We start from the raw sequence: 25,924 nt of genomic DNA, 5'->3' as shown, positions 1-25,924 counted from the left end.
TAACCACCTGCCAGTTTGTATACAAATGATATTTCTGCCAATGAAAGTCTTTCATTATTGTATACAATATTTTTTGCAGGCATTAGCAGATGAACTACGAATTATTAAGTAAACACACGTGAATGCATAAAGTGAAATATTACTAAAATATAAGATACTGTAATTCCTATTACGTTTAACGGAATGTGTAAAAAATATATCATAATAATAATATTCCTTCTAGTAATAATATTTGTGACAAATTCTGAAAGATCAAGTGGCTTATACATAGACAATGGACTTGATCAAACAATATTACACCGTGTTGCCAGCGTCAAACAAAAACGTGAAATGGAGCAAAATTTATTAAATATTCTAGAACTGCCCGAGAGGCCAAAGAGAATCGCACGCAGAGCCTTATTGGTGAAAAGATCAGCACCCAAATTTCTGCTGAACATTTATAAAAATATTTTATTAAACGATAACAACAAATTAATTATTGGCCAATACGAAGACACGGAGAAATTCAATTTGAATGGACATGATATTAATATCATTGATCAAAGTGATTTTATCATGACTTTCGGCGCACATAATCCTCATTCAGGAAATGCGTCGAAAACGAATAGAGGAAAAAGAATCTGGTTTGATGTATCAGAGGTACCATATGGAGAACACATAATCGCAGCTGAACTGCGACTTTTCCAAAGTTTGGAGAAAGGCTTTGAATATAATAGGACATATACAATTGCATTGTACAGAGTGGCTAGAACCAATAACGGGGGACGAATGAAACATTATATAAATTCAGCTAATACCACAACGGGTAAAGAGGGATGGATAATTTTAAATATTAGTCGAGCACTTGAGTATTGGGTTAAACATCCAAAAGAAAATCGAGGTTTATTTTTAGCGGTACATCATGCCGATTACACTGGCCATATTTTAAGACCAGATGATATAGGGGTTGTAGGTGTTTCAGGGATCCCCGATAAGCAACCCTTCATGGTTGGCTTTTTTAAAAGTCCCGATAATCGTGGCAAGCGTGAGATACTGCGAAGACGGAAAAGAGATCGACCGAAAAAATTCGATTTTAGTAGTATGAACGTTCAGAATAATCCTTATACTAGTCGTGGTGTTTATAAAAAAATAAACCCTTGTAACATGAAAACTTTATACATAAGTTTTAAAGACCTTCAATGGCAAGACTGGATTATTGCACCGGAAGGATATGACGCTTTTTATTGCAGCGGAGAGTGCAACTTTCCACTGAACATTCACATGAACGCAACCAACCATGCCATTGTGCAGACTTTGGTACATCTTATGAAACCAAAGGAAATACCGAAACCATGTTGTGCACCCACAAAATTGTCACCAATATCGGTACTTTATTTTTTAGACGACAGTAACGTTGTATTAAAAAAATACAAAAACATGGTCATTAATAGCTGTGGTTGCCATTAAATTACATACGTAATTAACGTTGCTCCGTAAGAATGGTCCATTCTGTTTTATGTGATATTGACCGTTTTTAGACGATTTACTTTACACGAATGGATAAGAACCGTTTTATCTGATTTAAATTATTTTTACATTAAGATTTTAAGAAATAAGTGGACTGGCGCTGTTTGTAGATGTATGTATTCAAATAATATTGGTAATAAAACATTGTGACAATAATAACACGGTTATAAAAATATACAAAAATTATATTACAATGACAGTCTTTCATATCTTTTGAAAAAGCCACAGACTTATTATGATAAAAATAGGTTTTTAAAATACTTAAAGCTTAGACTGTGCTATTCCTTGCTCAACAATTCCATTTTTTATTAAGTCAGTAATTTCACTGGATTTAAAACTTAATTCTGTAAGAATCTCTGTTGTATGCTCACCAGGTTCAGGATTCTTCTGAAGTCCCTTCGACTTTCCAGAAGTTCGAGATAAACGGGGAGCAGGGTTTGGAATGACCGAATCGTCTTCCGAAACTGTGAACGTTTTTCTTTCTCTATTATGCGCGTGAAGCGCAACCTCTTTCACATTTAAAACAGGTGTCACGCATGCATCCGTGCCATCGAATACAGTGCACCACTCAGCCTGAGTTTTTTGTTTGAATATATTTTCTAACTTCGCTCGATTCTCTTCGAAGTTATCATACTGTGATAATTCGTCTATTGACAGACCAAGTTTCTCCAAAAATGTCTCATAGAACTGTGGTTCGATTGCTCCAAGACACATATACTGTTTATCTTTTGTTTCGTAAGTATCATAAAAATGTGATCCTGTGTCCAATCTATTTGAAGATTATTGTCAGTATGAACTAATCACAGAGTTATAAAATATAAAGAGAATTACTTTTGTTTGGAAACACTCACATATTTTTACCACGTGGGTTTCCCCATAATTCAGGTATATTTTGGGTCCTGAAGATCCAACTACCTAGATAGGCTGACCCATCTACCATTGATGCATCAACCACTTGACCGGCGTTACTTCTGCTACGCTCTAACAGCGCTAAGAGTATTCCAAAAGCGCACATTAACCCACCACCACCGAAATCAGCAGCCAGATTGATTGGTGGTGTTGGTTTCTGATTATAACGCCCAAGCAAGGATAGTATACCTACATTACAAGGCGAATAATATAATCACACATGTATATGGTGTAGCCAACGACATGGTACAAGCAGGCAAGAGGTGATTTTTTATGCAAAAATATATCAAAAGTACAAAACAACATTTTTTTTATCCAAGGCTTCATTTCTGAAATAATAGATTTCGAAAATTCATCTAAAAATCTATGTATTTATGCTAACAATAAGTAGAAATGCAACGCAATGAACAGACGGGACTGCCAAGTCCTATTCAATTGTACCTGCATCAAGTAGGTGGTCAAATTCAATTATCTTGAAAACAAAGCCTGGAATGAAAAAGTTATAATTTACACTTTTCATTTATTTTTGCATAAGGAATTACCTTCTGCCCACCTGTACCATACTTTCAGCCACACTCTGTCTATCACCGATCTATTATGAGAATCAAAACATCGTACTTAATGTATACACCTCTCACCAGATAAACCTAAATAATTAATATCATGGCCAGCCATGTGTGCATAAGGCCCTTTCTGACCAAATCCTGTTAATCTGGCATATATTAGTCTCTTATTTGTTTCCATAAGATCCTTCGGGCCCAGTTTTATTTTCTCCATCACACCTATTAAATCAATATTTTTTTAATGTATATATCATCAAAAAAAGAAAAAAAAACAAATATTTCTGTATGAACATGTTATGAACTATAACATTACCACAAAAAAGTACAAACCAGCTCTAAATGGATCAATAACTACGTCACTTTGATCACTCAATCTTTTGAATATTTTAATACCCTTCTTGGTTTTTAAGTTCAATGCAATTGATCTCTTTCCATGGCCAAGACAATCAGGAATAATTTGAACTGCATTGGCCTATGGAAAACAAATGATTTAAGACTTATAAGGTTGATTGTTTTTAATTATAAATCGCCAAGTACGTTTTAATATTTTCACATATATAAACAAGGTCTGTGAAAGGTAAAAAGTGTAACATTTTTACTGTGAAATTAATTTGAAATAGAACATATGACTGTAATCTCATAACATAACATAATATCTCCAACTCAAACAAAAGAATAATTATATTTTTATAGTACCTTGTCTACTTTAATGACCGATGCACCAAAATCAACTAACAACATCCCACAAAAAGGGCCTGGTGCCAGTCCAGCTAATTCTAAAACCCTAATACCTTTTAGAGGCATTTTTTCGGTAGGTAAGATAACAATAAACTGATTTACAGACGATGATTTTACATCTTTTAAATAGAATCAATTAATTGATTACGTATTCGCACACAAATTAAAATCTGGACTTTAAGCTAATTACGTATACGGTTATCATTTTACCACACGGAAGCGTAATTTTGATTCAAAGTGTCAGCGAAAGAATAACAAACATTTCTGGAGTAATTTCACAATTCATAGTTACTTTAAGTTGGTATTATAGTCTCTAGGGAACGAAAAAAAAAAAGGAATGTTGGGAAAGTCGATAATGTTGGTAATACCGATGCGTGCGGTGCGTGAAAAATACATAAATATTGTCGTAACCTGTAAGGAAATAAATTTAATTTTTTCAAAAGAAATTCGATTGTAATAGTATCAACATGAATCCAACGGAACCAACAAGTACCGAAACGTTAAGGTAATTTAAACTTCAAGAGATTCGATAGCGGTATTAGACAATTTTCTGTATGACAAGGTTTTTGGTAATGTGCCGGTTTACGGTGTACAAAATCCAACATTGCAATGATGAAGAACAAATTTGTGCATAAACAAAACAATCAATTACTGTCCCGTTCTAATTCGGATATCCAAATATATTTTCGATCTTTTGAAATTCAAGATATTTTTAATAAAACAAAAATATATATGTAAATTAACAGTACAGTATGTATTTCACAGTTCCAAAATGAAAGATGTTATTGATGTGCTAGCCATGCAAAGGGAAAAGAGAAATACTTTACAAAAAAGTATTACGATTGATTATACCAAAGGTAGTGACAGCTTCACCGTTTCCAGATTTATATTCGAATGTGGTAAGTTTCTTGTTTATACGTGTAATATGTTTACAAAGTCTGTAGTTTAAGTTTTAAATTTACAGGCTTAAAACTGGAAGCTCATCCATTAACTATTGCCACAGCTGCAACTTTATATCATAGGTTTACAAAAGAGGCTACCCCAGGAGGTTACGATAACTATGTAAATAGATGATACTGATCTTAATTTATACATTTTGTAAAATTGATGTTTATGTAAATGTATGTATGTTTTAGCTAATTGCTGCCACTTGTCTTTATCTGGCTGGAAAAGTGAAAGATGACAATTTGAAAATCAGAGATGTGATGAATGTGTCTTATAGCACTCTACATAGAGGATCTCAGCCTTTAGAATTGGGAGATCAGTATTGGAGCATGAGAGATGCAATCGTTCAAGCAGAACTTTTAATAATGCGTATGCTGAAGTTTCAAGTGACCCCTATTCATCCACACAAAGTAAATATATTTTTTTTTTAAAGAAACAATCATCCTGATTGATTTTACAAAGTAATTCTTTGTTGTTAAATTTATATTGTAAATTATAGTAACATAATGAAATTTTATTCTTTCAGTACATGTTGCACTATCTCAGATCCTTACAAGCATGGTTTGGGGAAGAGGAGTGGTCTAAATATCCAGTTGCAAAAACCAGTATGGCACTCCTACAAGATTTTCATCACTCGTCTGCCATTCTCGATTATCAACCAAATTTAGTAGCTATCGCTTGTATTAATTTGTCGCTACAAATTTATGGTGTTGTAGTACCATTAATGGATGAGTGTGATCAACAGCCATGGTTTAATGTAGGTCTCGAGGATCTTTAAACATGCAAGCACTGCAAATTACTTTGAAAGATATAAAGTATAATACCTTTATGGTTTTCAGGTATTCTGCAAAGAATTAACAAGAGACAAGCTTTGGGAAATAATGGAAAAGGTCATGGCTGCGTACGATGAAGAACCAGAAACTAGAGATAACTGATACATTTTAGCTTATCATTTTAATGTATAAAACATTCAAGCTCAGTGTATATTAACACAGAAACTGGTATTAATATAATACAAAAATAAATTGATGTCACCATTTGAAATACAATCCTTAATATTTTTATATCATTGATCTGTATCATAAATTAATAAACAATGCAATACTAATGTCTGGAATTATGTAGATAATCCAAAATGATTTTAATACATTGTCATTATTTTTGCACCGTTACTCCGAGCATCCTAATTGATAATATGGACACCCAGTATACGAAACAGTGATACTTTTAATAGATATTAAACAATATTACATTAATACTAAGGTTTATAGTATTTGATTAAATCACTCCTATTAAAGAAGACCCTAAATTAGTTCAATTGATCAATAATATTTTAGTTAATATTATTGATTGCGCCTTATGGTAAAGGTCTTTTGAGATTCAACGTTCAACCCGCGTGAAGTTAGTCACCAACGATCCGCTATTATTATAGTCAAATGTGTGTACATATATATATGTATAATAAACATTACTTTCCCTTGATTACAGAGAATTGTTTATTTATTGCATTCTATATAACGTTAACAAAGATTTCATTACGCACTACACTCGTTTCATAAAGTAGTGACTATTTACGTGTTAGATGCACAAGAACGTTGAACATGACATTGTTGCGCGGTGAATAATTACACAGGATTTGTCGAGTGAAGAATTTGAACTGGTTCTGTAAATGGTTTGACGACAGATTATGAAATAAAATGACGACAACGGAGCAAATGGACATATCGTTCTCGTTGAAGAGGGAACGGGACGAATTCGACATCATAGACACCGACGATGACAACACTAGTCTTGAAGATATTAACAATCTTCTGTCAATATCGCTACCTTCCCTTTCGATGAACAACTCTCAATTTCCTACTGATCCAAATGACGAATTTCTTCGATTGACTACCAAGGCATGGTCCCTGTACAGAACTAAATAATTCCTTCAAAGTATCATCGTTTAAACGAGACATTAATCGTTCATAAATAAACCGAGGACGTTTATGCAAATATCGATTGTTATGGATTTATTCACAGAAATTAGAATGGAAGGGCAATTTACTTACTGAGTTAAAAATTACCACATTTCAAATGAAATGAAAACGCAGTTTGACAGTCTTATACTTTTCATTATGCCAAGATTCAATACATAAATGCTTTGCATTTTTAGAATTTCCAGTTCATAAATTTTAATTTACGAAAAGTTAATGGTCATTTAATCTGAACAAATGTGTTGTATTACAGGTTCGTGCTGTGTACTACTCATATCTTCATAAATGTTTGCTCACCAATTACATTCTGTATTACAAAGACAAGGATCAAGATATTCCATGCGAACAGTTAAAAAGATGTGCGAATCAAATGGAATTACTGGCTGTTCGGTCATCTTTAGAAGCCACTTTGTATAGACATAATATGTTGAAGTTGGTAAGTTCACCCTATTGTTATAAATTAAGAAATTTAATACAAGGATTAACAGTTACAATTAAAACACTTATAGATTTCAGATGTGAAATCTTATACATCGGATAAGAAAGCCTATAAGAAATTAGTGATATTTTTAGAGACTCCACCAACCAAGGTAGATGTCGCAGTACAAACTATTAATTCATGGGCAGAGCTAGAGAAAGCCGATAACATTCAAAGTATTTGTATTACGTCCAATTGCGAGGAATTATTTTCCAAGGAAGAGGAACTGCTTCTCAAGGAAGAAGAGAATGTAACTGACATAACTGAACCTAAAGCTGAAGATTCTGAATCTTCTAGTTACAACAATACAGCATCACCCACTGTAAATTCTACCTGCTGTAATGATACAGAACAGAGTATATTTAAGGCTGAATCTGACGAAGAAATCAACAATAAAATGGCAACCGATGAAGAAACAGTGAAAGAAGAATGTAATATTTTTAATTGTACAGAGGATAATTCTAATACTCAAATCATAAACAATCCATCCAATATACCGAACGATGATGAAAATTCACAAGATTCGATATTACAACATATGGAGGATATGTTCTGTGATAGCGACGATAGCAGCGATCTTATGACATTAATAGAGAAACATTCAGGCGTCAGTAAAGCTAATGTGGACAAAGAGATTAATAAAATATGTTTAGAAACAGACGCTGCTTTTCCACCTAATTCGACCAGCTCTACTTGTATACCTGAAAGCAATGGCAATAGAAAATGTAATATTAAAAGCAATACTACAAAGCCGTCAAACACAAATACAGGAAAATATAGTTTTAGTTATTACAAAGAGATGAAAAACAGAGAAGCTAATAAGTTGTTGGCAGGAGAACATGAGACTCCTGAAAGTAAACAGAAACGCAGAGCAAATAGTATTTGGTTTGTTGAACGTGTGTATCAAGTATCAAAATTGAAAGCGAAAATGACAGAATTGTCTTTGAAGAATTATAGAAGACATGGAAAGGTAAAACAAAAATTTATCGATTTGTTTGGAGAATCCGACGACGAAGAAATGATGCCGGATTCACCGATCTGCATCGAGGAACATTTGACCGCATGTAAAGAGAGGATAGCACCATGGATAGTAAAACATCTGATGCCGTTCTACAAAAAAAGAAGGATTAAAGACAGACAACTCTTTAAAGTAGTTGCAAAACACATAGCTGATATGCTTATTATTGATAACACTTTTCCTGGTTAGCACCCAATAATATATGAAATGCTTAATAAAAGTAGCATAGTACAGAATGAAATAACTAATATTTATTTTTCTTTTTCAGAGCAAGACTGCGTGAGCAAATATATAGACACGTACTTTAAAAATAAAAAATTCATTAAAACTAAACAGGATGTATACTTATAAGTATAAATTACATAGTCTTAAATTCATTGATGAGGGAAAACTATCTTAATACAATTGATAGACTACTAGCACCGTAATTATTTCATTTTTAAAAATTTCAAAATTAAATTTCGTTGAGAAGATTACACATATCGGTTTAATGGCAAAAACGCAATAAAGATGTTTGTTGTACGTTGATTGTCCAACGATATGCATATAACAGGAATGCAGTGTAAATAGGAAAGCATAGTAACTGTCTTTTTGTACGATTTTTTTTTTCTTTATGAATCATATAAAATTTTTAGTTGAAATTTTCTTACAACTGCAATCTTTGTTTCTAATAAGTTTCTTATATACATATCTTTTGTTCTTCTTTTAAACGAAGTAGAAACTTTTATTAAGATGTTTCCACTAAACATAGAAGCTTTAAATTAGTACATAAGTCACAGTCTTCATCTTTTTTTATGTTATTATTTATATTGATATACAATACTCCTGTTTATATGTGAGTGTGTATGCATGTGCGTGAACACACACGCAAGTATATGTACAATTAGTGTAATGAAATACAGTTAATGAAAGTTCACTTGCCATATACATTATAAATTAAATGAAAAACAGTAAAGTAGTTTTAATCTATGCCCTGTACACAGTCCCATTGACAGTTACAAACTTTTAAGAAACGTTGCTTATGTTATTAATTTAAGCAATATATAAAATTAACAAGTTATCGATTTTACTGTTGATTTCAGTATAATAATATTATTTCTGCATCCTATCCTCACAATAAAACACGAAGTATATAACAAGGAGATTTGAAACACCTTAGTTATATATACTTTATCATTAATAAACAAAGAATTATGTTCAGTAAATTTTAGATTTCTTAACATTTCATTCGCATAGAGAATATCAAATCATGTACAATTTTCGCGAGTTTTATCTCTATTCTTTAACTCAATTATATCTTATTCACCTAGTTGCAATAGCACTGTTTACAAATAAATTTATTATATATGCCACTCACAAGTTGTCCAATAGGAAACTGTGATTCTGTAATATTACATTTTTCTTTTCTTTTCCTCTTTATTTTATACTAAATACTTTTTATTTCAAAATATTATTCTGCAATAATACCACAAACATACAAACAATTTAACTGAAATCCCTCTAAAAGGCAGCGGAGAAATATTTCTCACTGTTTCTACTGAACAACTTGTAATTAAATAGCTTTCATCTTGATATTTCATTTGTAAGCTATATTTTAAAATTTATGAATTTCATATTTATATATTAATTGAACTGTTTGTATACAATGTTACTCTACAAACATTGAAAATGATAAATATCAAATTATACACCTCTTTATAGAAAGCCAATGTTACTATAACATTAAACAAAACAGAAGACAGAAAAAAATTGTATTAGTCTGTTCAGGTGACTGATAATGACACTTAATAACAAGATCCCTCTGAGTGTTTAATACATTTTTTAAACACAAGTACTTCCAAAGAAACAAGTATTGTAATTTGACATCACAGCATCGAAAACTCGATTGAATATTGCATACAAATCCAGAAGGATCTTGCAAAATTGTAGAATCAATTTTCAACATAGTCAAACATGACTAAATATTAAAGGTGGGGAGACAAATATACTTGCGATGAGTCTTATTGTAACTTATGTATTACGTATTTTTCCAGGTACGTAGTTCTTGTTTATTACAGGTTCTTGCAGAAACATGTGCAAACATCGTTCATTCTGTGCTAGTGGATGTCCTGCTATTCTGAAACAGCATTTATGATTTTTTCACCATTTTAATAACTCGATACTTAGGCCACTGACTATCAGTTTTCAAGTAGAGACTAGTGATATATTATTGGCTCTCAAAATACAAATACACATACTTATTAACAAACTCTTCCAATCCTTTTCTTCGATCTTCAATAAAGTCTTCTTCAAAAATACCATCATCTCCACGAAAAGGCATCTGGCGTTTCCAGGCCTTTCCTGGTAATGGAGGCACTACAATCTAAGCAATTAAAAATATATTAATACAATTTAAATAAATGTATAAATGTATAAATATATTCGTTTAAATATTGTATTAAATAATATATCTGAACTCAATAGTCAACTGACCTTGCTATCTCTTTCTAATTCATTCCTTAACCATTCAAAATCACTATATCTTCTTCTCACTGTGGAATCTTTAACTTTGAAAACTGGTAGGTTTGTCTGGAAACACAATGTAGTAGTTACAATTGTTTACTTAGAAACTTGTTACTTTTAGAATATCTATCACGGATGAATCAAGTTATACAGCTCTGAGTATTTCATTTAAAATTTATAATTGACAATTAAGATTCATTTGGTATTAAAGATTATTAATACCAAATCATGTTAGATAATAGAATCTACAATAAGACACGATTTGTTCACATTAATTATTGTCCCTCGAATTTCCACTAATTCTTAATATAAATTAATCTATAGTTCTATAAATGGACCCAAGAGTCACATTCATTTTTCTATCTGTTCACTTTTATCACCAAAAGTAAGATAGCAGACACAGCCCATAATACATTTGATCGGTGTGTGCCCAATGGAATTATATTACAATTATCGTTACCAATATAATTGTTTTACTCGCTGAAAAATAAACTTCATTTATTCCAGCATTCAAAAACATTCAACATTCAAAATCGCCGAATTCCCACAGTTTCGAACGTAGGAAACATTACGATCAGAGCGTGTGCATCGACTGCAATGCAGAATTTGATCAACAATGAAAACACAGTCGCGGACCATGCGATAGTTAAAATGATTCGTGAATTCGTGATGGAATGTAATTCGATTAAATTTTTCGACGTATGGTCCACGTAAGTTTATCTTCCTCGATAACAATACGTGACACGTTACGTTTAAGCGGCAAAAAGAAAACCGTCCCCGGGTGAAACAACTGGTACAATTTCAAGGTTCAATGGGACGTTAACAGACAGGAATAAACATGACATGAGTAAAACATTTTTACTCACCCTCATACGAACTTCGTAATCGGTATATCGTTTCTTGCCGACGCCGTGTGTGATTGGATTAATCACGTCAATCTCGAGGAAATTTGCAGGCGCTGCATAAGCGTCGTCTAAGGTCTGTTTTTTAACATTTAAACGGCGTGTCGCGTCCACGGTCGTATCCGCCATGCCTAACGATTATAAGCTAATTGAACCGTCTCGAAGCCAGGTAGAAAATAAATCCGGTACGGTGGTTAACGAAACTCCGTCAAATGACAGCGGTGAGAAACTTGACACAATTCGTTCTCATGTGTTACGTCCGTGGTCATGGTGTGCAGTACAAAGTGTAGGAAGGAAACTCACTAGGAGAAACGGTATACCGGTTATTTCGTTGTAAGTACTGTAATGTTCACGTTAAAGATAGACTTCGTCACAACAAAATGGCTGTTCAGGGTATCACGTGATGGATCTCTGATTGGTACATTTCGCAGCCGACAATAACGTATCTACTTGCAATAAATCCGCGCATAAAGTCTCTTTTCTAGCGACGTCTTATCGTACGTTTGACTAAATTTTGTGTATATAAACCATTAAAAATATAATTGCGCGAAACACGAAACGAAGCACCTTTCTCTTTTTTTAAATATATTTTTTAATTTTTGCATTCTCAAGTAACACAGCAACAATTTATTCTTTTTGAACTTTCGATTAAAAGTCTATACCGAAAAATGAATAAGCCTCACCCATTTCGCATTTTTTTCCATAAATATTTAACTAATCACAATATATATATATTCTAAAATAAACTTTCAGTTTTAGCACATATATTCGAAAATAAATTTTAAACAAAAAATACCATATGCTACGTCTCAGAAACGTCACGTGGTCTTACTCTGACCAAGTCTATCTTTAACGTGAATAGACGGTAAAATGATTAAATACTAAACAATACGTTAAAAAAAGTGATATCTCTTTCTATTGTAAAAAATTACACGTTATAATTTGTATAATAATGTTGTTGGTAATGCGGGATTACGTTACGGGGGTTAAGTATAATCACTTCAAATGAATGTAGTTAGTAAAGTACAGGAATATTAATTGAAAATTCCACGTCGACTCTAGATACTGTATGTTTCATGAAGAGAATGCTGTTATTTAAAAATACATGTTTAAAAATTGATTATGTATCAGTATTTCGAGTTACGGTTGATACGTTGCTGCTGGAACAGACTCTGATGTACTAGAATAAAACAGATTTTTTTTTAAAAACAGTGTATGATTTACGTAGCTATATATAACTGCGAAAATACAAATAAAAGTTGGAAGGTGTGAATAATGAATATATAGCATCCGTAGTATCTAACAGACTGTTCAGTTATACGATTATGATACGAAATGAAGAGGAAACTGCATAATAGCACGTACTTGCTTATATGATTTATCATTTTAATGCTAACCGTCGAGAAACGACTGTTTGAACAGGTGAGACATTATGTTGTGTTTATTATTGCGCTTTATTTAGCATTTTTAAAATACTTACATCTACACATTCTTTTATTTCTCTAATCGTTTGAATGAACCATAATACACGGTTATCTTCGCATTACGATTAATCGAAAATATGTAACATATGTACATACATATGTATATGTATAAAACAATACATATTTCGTTCCGAAGGAGGAGTCAACTATGCCAACTAAGAAAGGGACGTCAATTACTCTGGGACGAATTTTAAAGCAACGATTTTTATTGTATAAAACAAACATACCCTCGACACAGTTGTACCTGTGCGTATGTCTAACATAGCTTCTCACGAAAGTGATAACATTTGAATGTTTACAATGCAAGTAATCTATAAAAAATCGATTCGCTCACACTATTAGATGTGAAACATCCGCTGTGTACGCGGCGGGTGATAGTCTGATATCATCTGAGCGAACGATTGGTCGTTGACGTATATCGCTGTCTCCTGGCCAGGCACGGCCAGGACTTCGCGGAGTTATGCTCGATCTAGCTACTGTGTCCACCGCTAGGCTCACGGTGGTAGGATCGTTTAGGCCGTTGCTTTGAATTCTTCGTTGGGCTGCTATCGAAGCTCGTAGAGTCTTCCGTTTCTGCATGAAAGAAAGTATACAATTATTCCCGATTCATGACAGCAAAGAATTCCGCTTGCTGTTTTGTTTCGACTAATGCTTACAGACTCGCAGGTTATACTGCACTGTATCTTAAAGCGTAATAACTCTTTTAGTGCACGTATCGTCTTAGAGTACTTACTAGTACCGGCACCCAAAGAGTTACGATCATACTTTGTACTTCTAACTGTAGCTTGATGATATCTGAAGCTTACTTTAAATACGATAAAGCTGACATAATAAATACTTGATAAATGCTGTTGAGGGTCAGTCACGAGAGTCAAGACATCCGAATATTTTTAGTGGATTTGCTAATCAACACGAACTTTGTCGAACGTCGAGGTTATTTGTTCCGAGTTATTGAGGTTATCGATGACTTTTTTTTGTTTTTCTTAATGAAACTGCATATTCTTATCTTTTCCACTTCACAGCTTGGAAAACGAAAGATATCAATTGTGTACTAACACAGGACCTCGTAATGACCTTGAACTGCCATGTTCATAAAGATCCACTAAAAATATTTAAATGTACATATGTACATCTAATGACTCACCCTGCGTAATAAATAATGGCAATACCGATGCAAGATACAGAGGAAAATCGTTCTTTCTCTATGAATTTTCTATCTTGCACCAACTTTACAGAAGCCCCGACTACCGATCCATAAAGCTGATGGAAGCAAGAACTGGTGCTCGACGATCTATCGTGTGTTAACATTCGACGATTGTAATTTTAAGTGATCATTACTAGATGGACTTTCCTGCGACGCTCCTACTTCGTCCGTACGGCTGCTTGCGGTTTACTGATAAACACAGAATTCTGAGGAGAGGACAACAACGAAAGATATTCGAAAAAGAAGACGATGGTACCGGTTACACACCGTGGAGGGTTCCGCCCCACGGTCTCATTACCTCGATCGCTCCCCTCCATTTGTCCGCCGCGTGTCTGGCCAGTTCCATCTTCTTTTGCTTGCGGATCTGATGCTTCTTGTACGCGACCTCGATTATGATCAGACCGATACCACCGATGATGCCCACCCCGACAACTATAAACACACCGGCCATGTTCTTCAGACCGAGTGTATTCGGTGCCTTATCGGATTGCTCGCATTGCTGTATGTTGTCCTGGAGAATCCAGTGGTGGTCGAGGCTCTCCATAAAGCCGCCTGCAAGCAACATAACCTGACTGTACAGGGTGTCCCACCTAACATTAGCACCTTCAATGTATCATTTACTTTCGAAGATAGACAAACATATGAGAGGAAAATATTATTCGGCTGGAAGGAGCAAATACTGTGACAAGCAAAATAGATTTTCTCAAGGTCATATTTTTAGAATTTTCTAGTTCATCGATGTTTCTTTACACAGAACTATATATTTTTATAATCGTGGCGTAATAGTGCAGATCAAGACCAATCGAACGACCTGTAATAGAGTGACCTTGCCTTTAGAGTGATTGCCAGGGGGTGTCGAGTAAGTCTTACTTTCATGGAAATCCAGAATGGCCAATGTCACAGCGTCCGCCCATAAAGAGCCCTTTTGCAAGCCGATCCCGTAACCAGACCGTCCGAACAGTTCACCGGCAGTCACCAGCTCGCAGTCTTGCGCTGCTTCGAATTCCAACCGGGAGCTGTCCCAGATGAAGGCCATCAGTTTCCTACAAGAACATCATCCTCGAAACAATTGATTTTTGCTGAAGACATTTTTTAAATGGCCAATCGCTGGTCCCGTACCCGATTTTGATGTCCCTGATGGCTTCCTCGGCGGTGTCGTAATTGTTCGCTTCCATGGTGCGATACATGTTCGACAGCTCGACCTGTCGACGGAAATACATGTCCACGGCGGAGCCCTTCACCGTTGCGCACGTGAGATTCTCCATGGTGTTCCTCAGCTGCAAATATACGGATCCTTTGTGAGCAACGATTCAACCCTGGGATGCATAACCTGGGTACTTTATACCCACTTGAATATTTATTCTTAGATTTCTTTCTTGTATATTGAAATAATTGCATGTGGCCTTGTGTATGCCTTCCTTGCGAATTCATGTACAGGGTGAGTCAATAAGAACTACTACCTACACACAAATGAATTATGTGACATTTTAAGGGACACATCAGATGGATACAATTTGACATTTTTATATATAATTTTTGTTAAGTTAGTAAGGTGATCTTGAGTTTTTTCAAGGTTAGTGCATCATTTTTTTAATACCATCATGTTATAGGTCGCTGTATTCGTCCTTTGACAACAACGTGATATTAAAATATGCATTGACCATGAAAAACTCAAGGTCACCTTGATATCTCAAAAAAAGAAATATGATATAAAAATATCAAATTGTATCCACCCGATGTGTCCTTTAAAATGCTACGTAATTCATTAAAACGTTTTCTGATAAAGCCAATAGGTAACGAGTTATTTTAGACAGTAGCTGGTGGGTCTTTTTTACCCACGATATATAAATCCGATGAACGCTCAGATTCATGCATCGTAGGGTTAAAAAAAGAATGTACGTCCACCCTTATTGCTCTCGATTGTGTATTTCCCTGGAGTGATTTTGTTTTTTTGATTAAAAATATTCGAGGCGTCCTTACACGAGCGTCGTTGATTCCGGTTAATTTGGTCTTCGGTCGTTCCAGCACCAAGAACGCAGCCAAGTTGGCGGTGTAAGAGGCCACGATAATCATCGCGAATCCCGCCCAAACCATACCCAACACGCGGGCGGAGAAGCTTCTGGGAGTGCCTATTGAATCATAGAAAATCCTGATTTAACGTCTGCGATCATCTAGACCCGTGGACTATTATCTTTTCTTCAATAAACGTTTAGAAAACAAGCGCTACCCTCGTCACCCGACATTTAAGTCACCATAACTTCGAACAATTTCATCGAATACCTTTCAACATTTGAAACATCGCCGGATAGAAGAGTAAGGCAGTAAGTATCGGTCGCGTGATTCCATTTTTGTCCTCTTGTTAATCGATTCAATTATACCCCGGTTGGCAAAGGAAGATAATGGCGGCCGCTATAAATACATTTCTCGGCGACTCTATGTTAATGATCATCGGGGGTAAACACGCTCCACGGGATAACAAAGCTTATCGGATTCCTTTTAAATTGATTGAAAAATGTAAAGCAAAAGGAAATCGTCTTTATTCATCCAGCGATGATCTACTATCCTGTTTCTACAATGTTAAACTTCGTGACGGTTAAACTCAGTTATCTCAGTTTAGAAATTAGCAGAGATAGAACAATTAAGAACTAGAACGACGATATGAAGCTTTTGTATGTAATATTCAATTTTGTAAATCTTAATTTAGCCAAAAAAAACCTTCTCCGATGCCGCTGTTCAGCAGAACTCCCCAGGCGAACCACACGGCGCTGGACAAGTTCAGGGCGTCCTCTTCGGTGCCGTCGGTGTTTGCTAGCTTGAACCTCCCGAAAGGCGAGAACCGGTCGAGGAGGTACAGAACTAGAGCCACCACGTGCACCGCCACCATCACCAGTATCCATAGCGTGTTGCTGAACGGTTGCAGGAACGACACCAGGGTCGACGATCTCGAGGGCTGTCGAGCAAGACGTTGTTCTGTTCAATCGATCCCTCACCGATTCAGATCAAACAGTTGTGTATATGTTATGGAGCAAGTGATTAATAGGTCATCTACAGGGTGTCTCAGTTAACTTGATCGCCTCGAATAATGACTTAACGGTACACTTTATAAAAATTTTGAGACGTAGAACTTAAATGACATCAAGGGGCGCATCTTATAAGGTACGTGCTTTTTTTGTGGGTGCATTATTATTCATTGTGGCCGAGCATTATGCATAATATCTGTGTTATTCACTTGGTCGATAACATATATACCGTGCCATCCAATTGCGTATACCTTCTTCTCGAGGATAGTGATACCCTGGTACTTGAACGGTTTGCTGAATTCGATGAACTCCGCCCGTTCGGGATTGATCGTTAAAGGGGCGACGATCATGTCCGCTCTTTCGTTGACCAGCTCGCCTATGAGTCCTGTCCACTCTTTCTTCCCTCCCACTGAAACATTGGTAAATGTATATCTCACTGCTTCGTTTACAGAATCGGATCAGCTATAAGGTTGTCTGGAAATTAATGCAGGTTTCATATTTGTATTATATTCAAGCCCTTTTGTTAAACAATAAAGAATTTGTAGTCGTAATTTTTACGATAGTTTAGTAATCTAGGGTTAATAAAGTTTGTTTCAAGCCGAAGTAGGCCGTCTTAACGACAAATATTGAAAAACTGCATTAATTTCGAGACAATCTAACATAATTCTCCCTAATATGGGAGAACCCACGAGGTGTTATCCCGAATTTTGTCGATCGGTTTTTTTTCGAACAAAATTCGAAAATGTAAAGAAATAGTGATTTATGTTTTAGATGCGATACCAAACGCGGAAGCAACCTTAAGGAATACTTTCGGAGATTGCCTCCACCTCTTCTCCACACCTACAAAGCAATTTAATAAAAAAAGAAACTCGTGATTCAGCTCTAAGGTAAAGGTTTCCCGTGCAAGAAGGATTCGCAACCTGAACTGTTTTTGATGACGTAACTGCCGAACTGTCCGTCGGGGGACAGGGCCAAGCTGTAAGTGAAGTTGATGGTCTTCGATAGCTCTTTCAACAGATCCATACAGTAGCCCTTGCAGCAGAACGATTTCGTGCCTGGAAACCGTTCGATTAATTGACAGAAGACCAAGAGGAATTAATTAACAGAACAAAATGTTAATTGATAGAACCAGAGAGGTTTGTACTAGTTTCGTAACTCACGTTCGTGCTCCGTGGCGTTGAAGTGGGGGCACAGAATCTCGTCCGGCAGACAGGATTCACTGTCTGCGATCTCGCGAACGTAGACGAACGGCTTCTCCTCGATGGTGAGCACTTTTAAGTGCGTCGGGATCATGAAACCCTCCGGTTTGGTACGCAGCCGACCGGGCCACGTTATGTTCGACTCGTTCACCCTCAGCTTCATCTTGGTACCGTTCTGCGAACGCAATCGCAAACAAGTCTGACGAGTGGATGATCGATTCTCAGTGATTAAACTTGCGAATTAGTAAATCGATGTACAGGGTGTAACAAAAATGTTGCAGGTCCTTGAAATGGGACACTGAGGCGAATTAGAACACGTTTTTCCTTAGCAAAAATGTTATCCGAGACTTTGTTAACGAGATATTAGTCGGGGGTGTTCGTTAATATTTCGTTAACAAAGCTTCGGATAACATTTTTGCTAAGGAGAAACGTGTTCCAAATCGCCCCACGAATGTCCCATTTCAGGGACCTGCAACATTTTCGTTAGACCTGGTATAAATTTTATAATATTTATTATTTTCCTCCTATGGGGGATGGGACGGAGTAAACCCTAATTTTTTCGCCCTACAGTAAGGAAAAAGGCCATCCTTTTTCCTCTAGTGTGGCAAGTGTCACCTGCTCTCCTGGCTACACCCATGGCCGATTTTGAAACGTTTGTTTTTTTCCATAGCAATTGTTCTGTTGTATTGAAAAGTTATGAAACATAGTTTTAACATTGTAGAACATGGAACAACCTCGTTTTTCGGTAACAATTTCAATGTCAACATATTCAGAAAAAAATCGTGAATTTTTTCGCTAAAAAATATTATAACTGCTTCAATTTTTATATATTTTCGATAATACGTAAAGTATAGAGATATAAAGCCTTAAACTTTTGCTGGGGTTATTTGGACCTTGAGTGACCACGGAGGGTTAATTAGTAGGTTACAGCATGTATTGAGTTACCGGTAGTAGTTTAGCATTAAGTACTATTCACAATCAGCGTAGCTATTGACCTACAAACCAGAGCGGAAATATTTCCGACGATTCGAGTCGGACAGTGGGTCCCGTAGGAAATCTTGTAAACTCGACCGAATGGTTCCTGAAGCTTACGGTCGGATAAAAGTATTGTCCCACGGAGACACGTTCGCCGTTCTCTTTGATGTTGATGATGTCGTATTCGGCGAAGATTCGGTCCCCGTTGTCGTCGAACGCCACCCTTCCGGTTTTACCGTCCGTCAGCACTTCCTTGCGGATGTATCTGAACGATCGATGGAAACGCTTTATATACCGTGACATCGTTCGAATTTCTATGTACATTCTACTTGGGGCTACCACTTGTAAGCATTAGGACATCTGGTCTGCAAGGAAAAGATATGTTTCGTAAAAATTATGCAGGGTGAGGTACCTAAAAGATACCACCTGAATATCTTGGCTGTTACTGGTAATAGAAAAAAATGTGTCAGAAACTTGCATGGTTTCGAGGAGCACATTTAATGATGTTTTGCAACATTTACTGCATATTCGATAAGTGTCCTAATACTTTTGTACGGGACTGTATACACATGGTGGACATGAAACGTACTGGAATAACCGTTTCCCGGTTTCCCAAATCGATCCGGATCCACCGCAGTCCTTCGGCGCTTCGGTGATCTCTTCCGAGGCGTTCATCGCTCTCAGAGCGAACAACAGGACCACCCTGAAACATAAATCTCACTGTATCGGGGATACCAACCGGGCCGATATCGCGGAATATTTGCTAATCGTCCGCCATTTTGCCGGAACTCCTCCAGACCGGAGACAAGTATGTGGATTCAGTACTTCTTGGATCACTTACGTAAAAACTTTGGTAACACGGAAAGTTTGGATTTTTTTTTTGAAATTGAGAAAACAAAATTTGCTTTTTGCCACATTTTGATTGTTCAGGGTGAAAATACCACCCCGTTAAACGGTTAACCCTGATCCGCCCCTAACGTAGATAGCACATGACGCCTTGAAGACGCCCATTTTAGGCCCTGAGGCGCCTTTAAGCCGTCATTAAACCGCCTGTGTGCTATCTGGAACTGTACCTTGGGTTTTTTTGTAAAAAGACAACAGATCTACGAAAAGAAGGCCACAAATTAATGTGTACACCTAATACCTATACATGACAGAATAACATTATTTCGTAGGAGAAAAATGTGTCAAATTGATACAAGGGACGGAGGAGGGTTAATCGGTGTTTTCCTATTTTTCACTGGACAATCTTAAGAATACTGATTCTGTTCTTTCGGTGTTCGGTCTGAAGGAGTTTATAGCCTGAACGGGTCACGCAACGTTACTCCGAACACACACAACATATATGTATATTATATCCTAGATGTATATATATAAATATAAAATACAGCGTTACGGTGAACAACACGGAATGTCCACTCGGAGAGATTTGGAAGGTGTACTAGGAGGGTATGTAGATGTGATTCCGGTGATCTGAAATCAGTTGTACGTTGCAGTGAAAACATAGGTGTGTGCCCCTACGTAACGCATGCGGCATCTACAACATCAGAGAAAGTCAAATACGCGAGAGAGAGATTGCAAGGAAGTGAGACCAAAAGTAATCAGTCCAGACGGCGAATATTGTTCGTTCGTGCAGCAATCATAAAGCGATCGAATTATTTTTCATGAAAAGGTAAAGACGCAAAGATTCAAACCAGTCCCCCTTTAACAATACTTTCAGCAAAAATTCCTAAACTACTTGTATTCTTCCTAATTCAATGAACCCTTTAAACATGAAGCATGTTTTTCGTCCTTTCTGGTTCTGGGTACCGTGAAACGGGGGGTTTTTACAAATATCTGCGATCTACTTGTTACAATTTGCATATCCAGGCCAGATCGTGGATTTTATACGTTTATGCTGGAACGAAACGCGATAAGAATAGCAAGCACGAAAGCACTATGAACGTCCGCGATCTGGACGTGCACTTATAGGATAGGAGCATAGAGAAACAATCGAACGGATCGTAAGTCTTCTCATGCGTACAGTGCCGTTCGTAAGTATTAGGACACCTCGCCTGTACGGCTATTTTCCCTACACAATATTTATTCCAGTCCTTCGGCAATCTTGTAATGCCTTATTTCGTCTACTCCATATACGATAGGCGTCCTCATATTTATGAACGGTAGTGTATGTGTAGAAGTGGTCTCCATGGTTTTCCATGGCGAAACGGGGGGAGGGGATGGCAACATTATCTAAACACGAGAAGCTACACAGTCAATGGCCACTGATCAGAAAGGGGACTGACAGGCTGTCCTCGATGTGTGCCTTCTCTTTCTCTGCGTTAATTAATTTCAAGCCGAGAAGACCTTCCGGTGCGTTCGTCGCGTCTAAGGCTTGCTCCGTCACGATCCATACGTATCCGGCGCCGGTCATGTTCAGGGCGGCGGCGTCTTGGAAGATCACGCTCGCGTCGGTTTTCCTGTTTTAGTCCGGCGTGCAACAAGAGGGAACAAATCGCGTGTTAAAACGGTATTCGATCACAGCAGAATTTATATATAGTACATGTACGGGGTGGTCCAATAAGAAAGAATACGACGAAATTTTAATACTGCCTGAATAACGTTTAGTTCACGGGAATAAATGGAACGGTTGCTTCGTTCATGTAAACGGAATTTCATTGTCATGGACGTAGCCAGATTATCAGTCCGGGGGGGGATATTACACATCGACTGACACAGTGAAAAAGGTTGTACGTAGCCAGACACACTTCATTTTGTTTTTAAAGTCATAAATCGTTGAAAATGTATGCGTTTCAAATTATACTGCAATATTAAATATTATGCAAAAATTTTGTAACTCTGGCAAGGGAGGGGGGGGGGTCAAGATCCAATTTTTTTCTTGTAACCCCCTGGTAAACCCCCTGGCTACGCCCACGTCCATTGTATACGGGACGAGGACACGCTAGATCGGGCGCACAAGAGTATACACTTACGAAGCGTATAGTAGACAGACTCTGGCCTGCGCGTCCTTCATGTCCATCAGCTGTTGCGTGAAGCTCACCAGGCCCGGTTCGAACTCGATGATCGACTCCACCTGTTTAGAACAATCCCCGGTACTTGGAGTAACTGATGAATTCACTACCGTATATCTTCTTTTTTTTTTTCGTTTCTATAAACCCACCTGGACCTTAATTTCTACGTCATCCTCCAAATTCTGCGAGGTGGTCTGGAATCTGCCGAGCAGAGCACGGCCATCGGTATCGGAGCTGTGTATGAAGATCACCTTCATGTAGTTGAAGTGTTTCAACAGCTCCACCCAGACGTCCGCCTGGTGCGAGTACGGCGGCACCGTTCGCAGAAAGGAGACATGGATATTCTGTGAAAAAAAAAAAAAAACGAAAAAAAAAATACCGTATCAGTTGAACACTCGGTCGTTCCGAGTACATAATCGTCCATAAACGGACGATAGATCTTTAACGCGGATTGCATAATAATACCGATAATGCGATACTGACGTAACGGTGGTATCACTCGGGAATCTTGTTTGCGCAGAATTGTCAGGCTTAGCGAGCGTCACAATGAGTAATTCATCATTTTTCATCATACTCTGGTCTGCTCGACGAGCTTAAGTCGAAAAAATATCGCCGTTTCTTTCGCTCACTTTGTCCGAGAACGCGGAGTCCCTCGACGATATACCGATGACAGGTATATGGTAAAATCCGCAGGTGTAAGAAACAGCTGCCGGCGACAGGTCCCCCGTAAGAGGATGCGAGACCACCACAGCATACACTTGTTCCGCGATTAGGAACTTGCAGACGTTCAGCGCCGTTTTAATCGGATTCGGGTCCATCTCGATCACGGTGTGCTTGTAGGTCACTCCCTTCCCGACGTACTTCGAGTCGAAGTTCAGGTGCTGGAATCACCAATACAATAGTGCCAACCGCTCAGCTGATTAGAGTTCGTAAAGTTGAAAAACTTAATACATAATACTAATTTTCGTGATACACGTGACATAAACAGAAAAATATGTACAAGGGTGAGTCAATAAGAAGTACTATCTAAAATAACCCGTTACCTATTGATTGTATCAGAAAACGTTTCAATGAATTATGTATCACTTTAAGTGACTTCTTATTTTTCTTCTGAAAGAAATCTTATTTTTTTTGTTAGATATTAAGGTCACCTTGATATCTAAAAAAAAATACGATATAAAAAAATCAAATTGTATCCATCCCATGCGTTCCTTAAAACGCAATATAGTTCATTAAAACGCCTTTTGTACAACTAATAGACAAGAGTTATTTTAGATAGTATTTCTTAGTGACTCACCCTGTATAATTATAGGAAGTGCTATCCTTTTGTCGCGAAATTCGAACTCGAGGCTCCACTCTCGATCGTAAAACGTTTTTGTCTCGATCGTGGATCAAAGAAATTGGACCTTGGTGTTAAAGGGCATTTAATTAAAAAACAACGAAAAAAATGGGGCGAACGTATTCGAGAATCGAGTGTTCCACAAGAGGCTCCGTATTTCAATGGACCCCGTTTTTGCGAAGGGGGTACGTTCAACGGGCGCGTGTTACTTACGTCGATTGTTTCCCTGAAATATGTTTTGCTCTCCTCATTCGACAATACGCCGCCGATCTTGAATAAGGTGGGATTGTTCGCCTGGCGTACCGCGAGTCCATTGTAGATCACGTCGTTCAGAACGATCAGCAGGACGAGCAATAACGCTACTTCGTGTTTCGCCATTCCAGGACCTCGATCTACGAACGGAGAAAACAAGTTGAGTTCGTCGAACAGCAAACGAAATGAAAATTGAATATACGATAGTTAGGCTAGATGTCCTGAATCCTTGCACCTTAAGATCGTAGCGTAACTTCATTAATCGCTTTACATGTTGTTTAACCTAAAGTCGTCTCAATTTGGAACATAATATTATTTAACATTTCTTTCATGAAAAAAAAATTAGTTTTATACGTTAAATTGTTAAATACGAAGAATTAGTAAGATAATTAATTAAAATCTACAAGCAATCCCAGTATCCGTATAATTGTCGCCTCAAAAATTAAAGTAATTCTTATATGCTTTTAACAATTGACGGACTTAGTGGAAGAGAACAAAAAATTGACACAATTACTTTTAGGGAAAATGAGGTTACAGCTTATTGACGATGCAAAAAAACTAAAAACCAGAAACAAGAAAAATTGCAATTTATCAGACATTTCAATACAACCGTGTTTCGAACAATCCTACACGTTATTAAAATCCATAAATTCGTAATCCAGATTACGAATAACAAACGCAACACAAGGACAGAAAAGGTCACAACTTTCTCTTCGATTCCCCGTCCGTAATCTATCCATCGATCGTTACGTTAACCCTTTAACGCCCAGCCCCTTAAATCATTATTTAAAAATTATAAGACTGATATATGTATATATAATATATATGTTGTATCTTGTTACTTCGAAGTCGAAGTATATCGGCATTAAATCGACCTATTTTTTGTAATTTCTTTTTTCTCTTTTTTTGGTGGGAATCTATGCTCCAATTTCTCAGCTGAAAACGCGAAGATCTACTTCACATCAGTGAAACTATGAATCCTTAATGACAAAAGTTAGATATCAATTGTGCACTTATAAAATCAGTGTTGAACCGGTGCAACACTAGGAGTTAAAAGGTTACAGAACAAAATGGTTCGAAACGTACCGACAAGGAGGGACCCAGCCGCAGATCCGTTGTTTTTTTTTCTCACGGGATTATTCTCGCGAACACGGCGATCGGACTCATTTGGGAAAACTGGTACACGCCCCTTTCGTCGGGTTTTCCCTGGCCGAACGGACCGAGCGGTCCAGCGTCGACGGTGAGCGCGAAGGTGGATCTGAGGACGGAAACTCGCGGAGAATTCATTGATCCGTTCGGATGCTGCGCACAGTCGCGTGTGCCCCCCGTCCCCCTACTATCGTGATTTTCGGCTCTGCATTTTCCACTTTTCCGACCAGGATCCATTATACATAAATCGTTTTTTTTTGTCCAAGATTCGCCCGTTCATTCGTCCTCCATCCGAACGATCGATAGCTAGCGATCAGACAGAGAGTCGGAGCATCCATCTCGGTCCGCTCGATCATTCTCGGGAGGGAGGATAGGGGCGATTATGTAACAAATATTAACCATTCCACAGTGTGGTATTTTCCCAATTCATCTAAATTTAACTAAAGAAAAAGTTTATGTACAAGGTGAATTAATAAGAATCACTATCTAAAATAACTCGTTACCTATTGGTTGTATCAGAAAATGTTTTTATGATATGTAGCATTTTAAGGGATATATCAGATGAATAGAATTTGATTTAAAAAATTTTTTTTAGATATCTAGGTGATCTTAAATTTTTTAAGGACAATCCGTCTTTTTCTTAATACCACGTCATCGATGAAAAGACGAATTCAGCGACCTATAGCATAATGGTATTAAAGAGAAGATGCATTGACCTTGAAAAAGTTGAAGGTCACCTTGACATTTAAAAAAA

At 37.0% G+C, this 25,924-nt stretch overlaps 6 protein-coding genes across 6 annotated transcripts; 3 read left to right on the top strand and 3 right to left on the bottom strand.

Annotated features, from left to right (window-relative positions):
- Positions 1–131: 131 nt before the first annotated feature.
- LOC107190093 (protein 60A-like) lies at positions 132–1,446 on the top strand. Its single transcript, XM_015578827.1, has one exon. The coding sequence runs from the start codon at positions 184–186 to the stop codon at positions 1,444–1,446; it is 1,263 nt and encodes a 420-aa protein (XP_015434313.1). The 5' UTR covers positions 132–183.
- A 321-nt stretch (positions 1,447–1,767) lies between these two features.
- Positions 1,768–3,970, bottom strand: LOC107190054 (alpha-methylacyl-CoA racemase). Its single transcript, XM_015578779.1, has 5 exons — positions 3,675–3,970; positions 3,309–3,450; positions 3,054–3,197; positions 2,358–2,604; positions 1,768–2,275 (listed from the first exon to the last, which is right to left on the bottom strand). The coding sequence occupies exons 1-5, from the start codon at positions 3,780–3,782 to the stop codon at positions 1,768–1,770; spliced, it is 1,149 nt and encodes a 382-aa protein (XP_015434265.1). The 5' UTR covers positions 3,783–3,970.
- A 162-nt stretch (positions 3,971–4,132) lies between these two features.
- On the top strand, positions 4,133–5,690 carry LOC107190055 (cyclin-related protein FAM58A). Its single transcript, XM_015578780.1, has 6 exons — positions 4,133–4,221; positions 4,482–4,615; positions 4,681–4,778; positions 4,853–5,071; positions 5,188–5,418; positions 5,501–5,690. The coding sequence occupies exons 1-6, from the start codon at positions 4,184–4,186 to the stop codon at positions 5,594–5,596; spliced, it is 816 nt and encodes a 271-aa protein (XP_015434266.1). The 5' UTR covers positions 4,133–4,183; the 3' UTR covers positions 5,597–5,690.
- Positions 5,691–6,185: 495 nt separating this feature from the next.
- LOC107190053 lies at positions 6,186–8,824 on the top strand. The gene is made up of 4 exons (XM_015578778.1): positions 6,186–6,559; positions 6,891–7,073; positions 7,147–8,317; positions 8,402–8,824. Exons 1-4 carry the CDS (start codon positions 6,359–6,361, stop codon positions 8,482–8,484), a joined length of 1,638 nt encoding a protein of 545 aa, XP_015434264.1. The 5' UTR covers positions 6,186–6,358; the 3' UTR covers positions 8,485–8,824.
- Positions 8,825–10,053: 1,229 nt separating this feature from the next.
- On the bottom strand, positions 10,054–11,776 carry LOC107190104 (sorting nexin-12). Its single transcript, XM_015578838.1, has 4 exons — positions 11,502–11,776; positions 10,606–10,701; positions 10,371–10,495; positions 10,054–10,249 (listed from the first exon to the last, which is right to left on the bottom strand). The coding sequence occupies exons 1-4, from the start codon at positions 11,664–11,666 to the stop codon at positions 10,144–10,146; spliced, it is 492 nt and encodes a 163-aa protein (XP_015434324.1). The 5' UTR covers positions 11,667–11,776; the 3' UTR covers positions 10,054–10,143.
- Positions 11,777–13,327: 1,551 nt separating this feature from the next.
- Positions 13,328–24,147, bottom strand: LOC107190051 (glutamate [NMDA] receptor subunit 1). The gene is made up of 16 exons (XM_015578773.1): positions 23,983–24,147; positions 23,060–23,311; positions 22,580–22,774; positions 22,392–22,492; positions 21,705–21,878; positions 20,009–20,122; positions 19,537–19,684; positions 18,406–18,619; positions 18,166–18,300; positions 17,497–17,654; positions 16,941–17,175; positions 16,206–16,354; positions 15,345–15,502; positions 15,096–15,268; positions 14,524–14,777; positions 13,328–13,594 (listed from the first exon to the last, which is right to left on the bottom strand). The coding sequence occupies exons 1-16, from the start codon at positions 24,145–24,147 to the stop codon at positions 13,352–13,354; spliced, it is 2,868 nt and encodes a 955-aa protein (XP_015434259.1). The 3' UTR covers positions 13,328–13,351.
- Between the last annotated feature and the right edge of the window lie 1,777 nt (positions 24,148–25,924).

The sequence above is a fragment of the Dufourea novaeangliae genome, unplaced genomic scaffold (genome assembly GCF_001272555.1).
Source record: "Dufourea novaeangliae isolate 0120121106 unplaced genomic scaffold, ASM127255v1 scaffold172, whole genome shotgun sequence".
In the NCBI taxonomy this organism is placed as follows: domain Eukaryota; kingdom Metazoa; phylum Arthropoda; class Insecta; order Hymenoptera; family Halictidae; genus Dufourea; species Dufourea novaeangliae.
The sequence above is the reverse complement of the archived record's forward strand: the minus strand, read 5'-3'. Positions and strand labels throughout refer to the sequence as shown.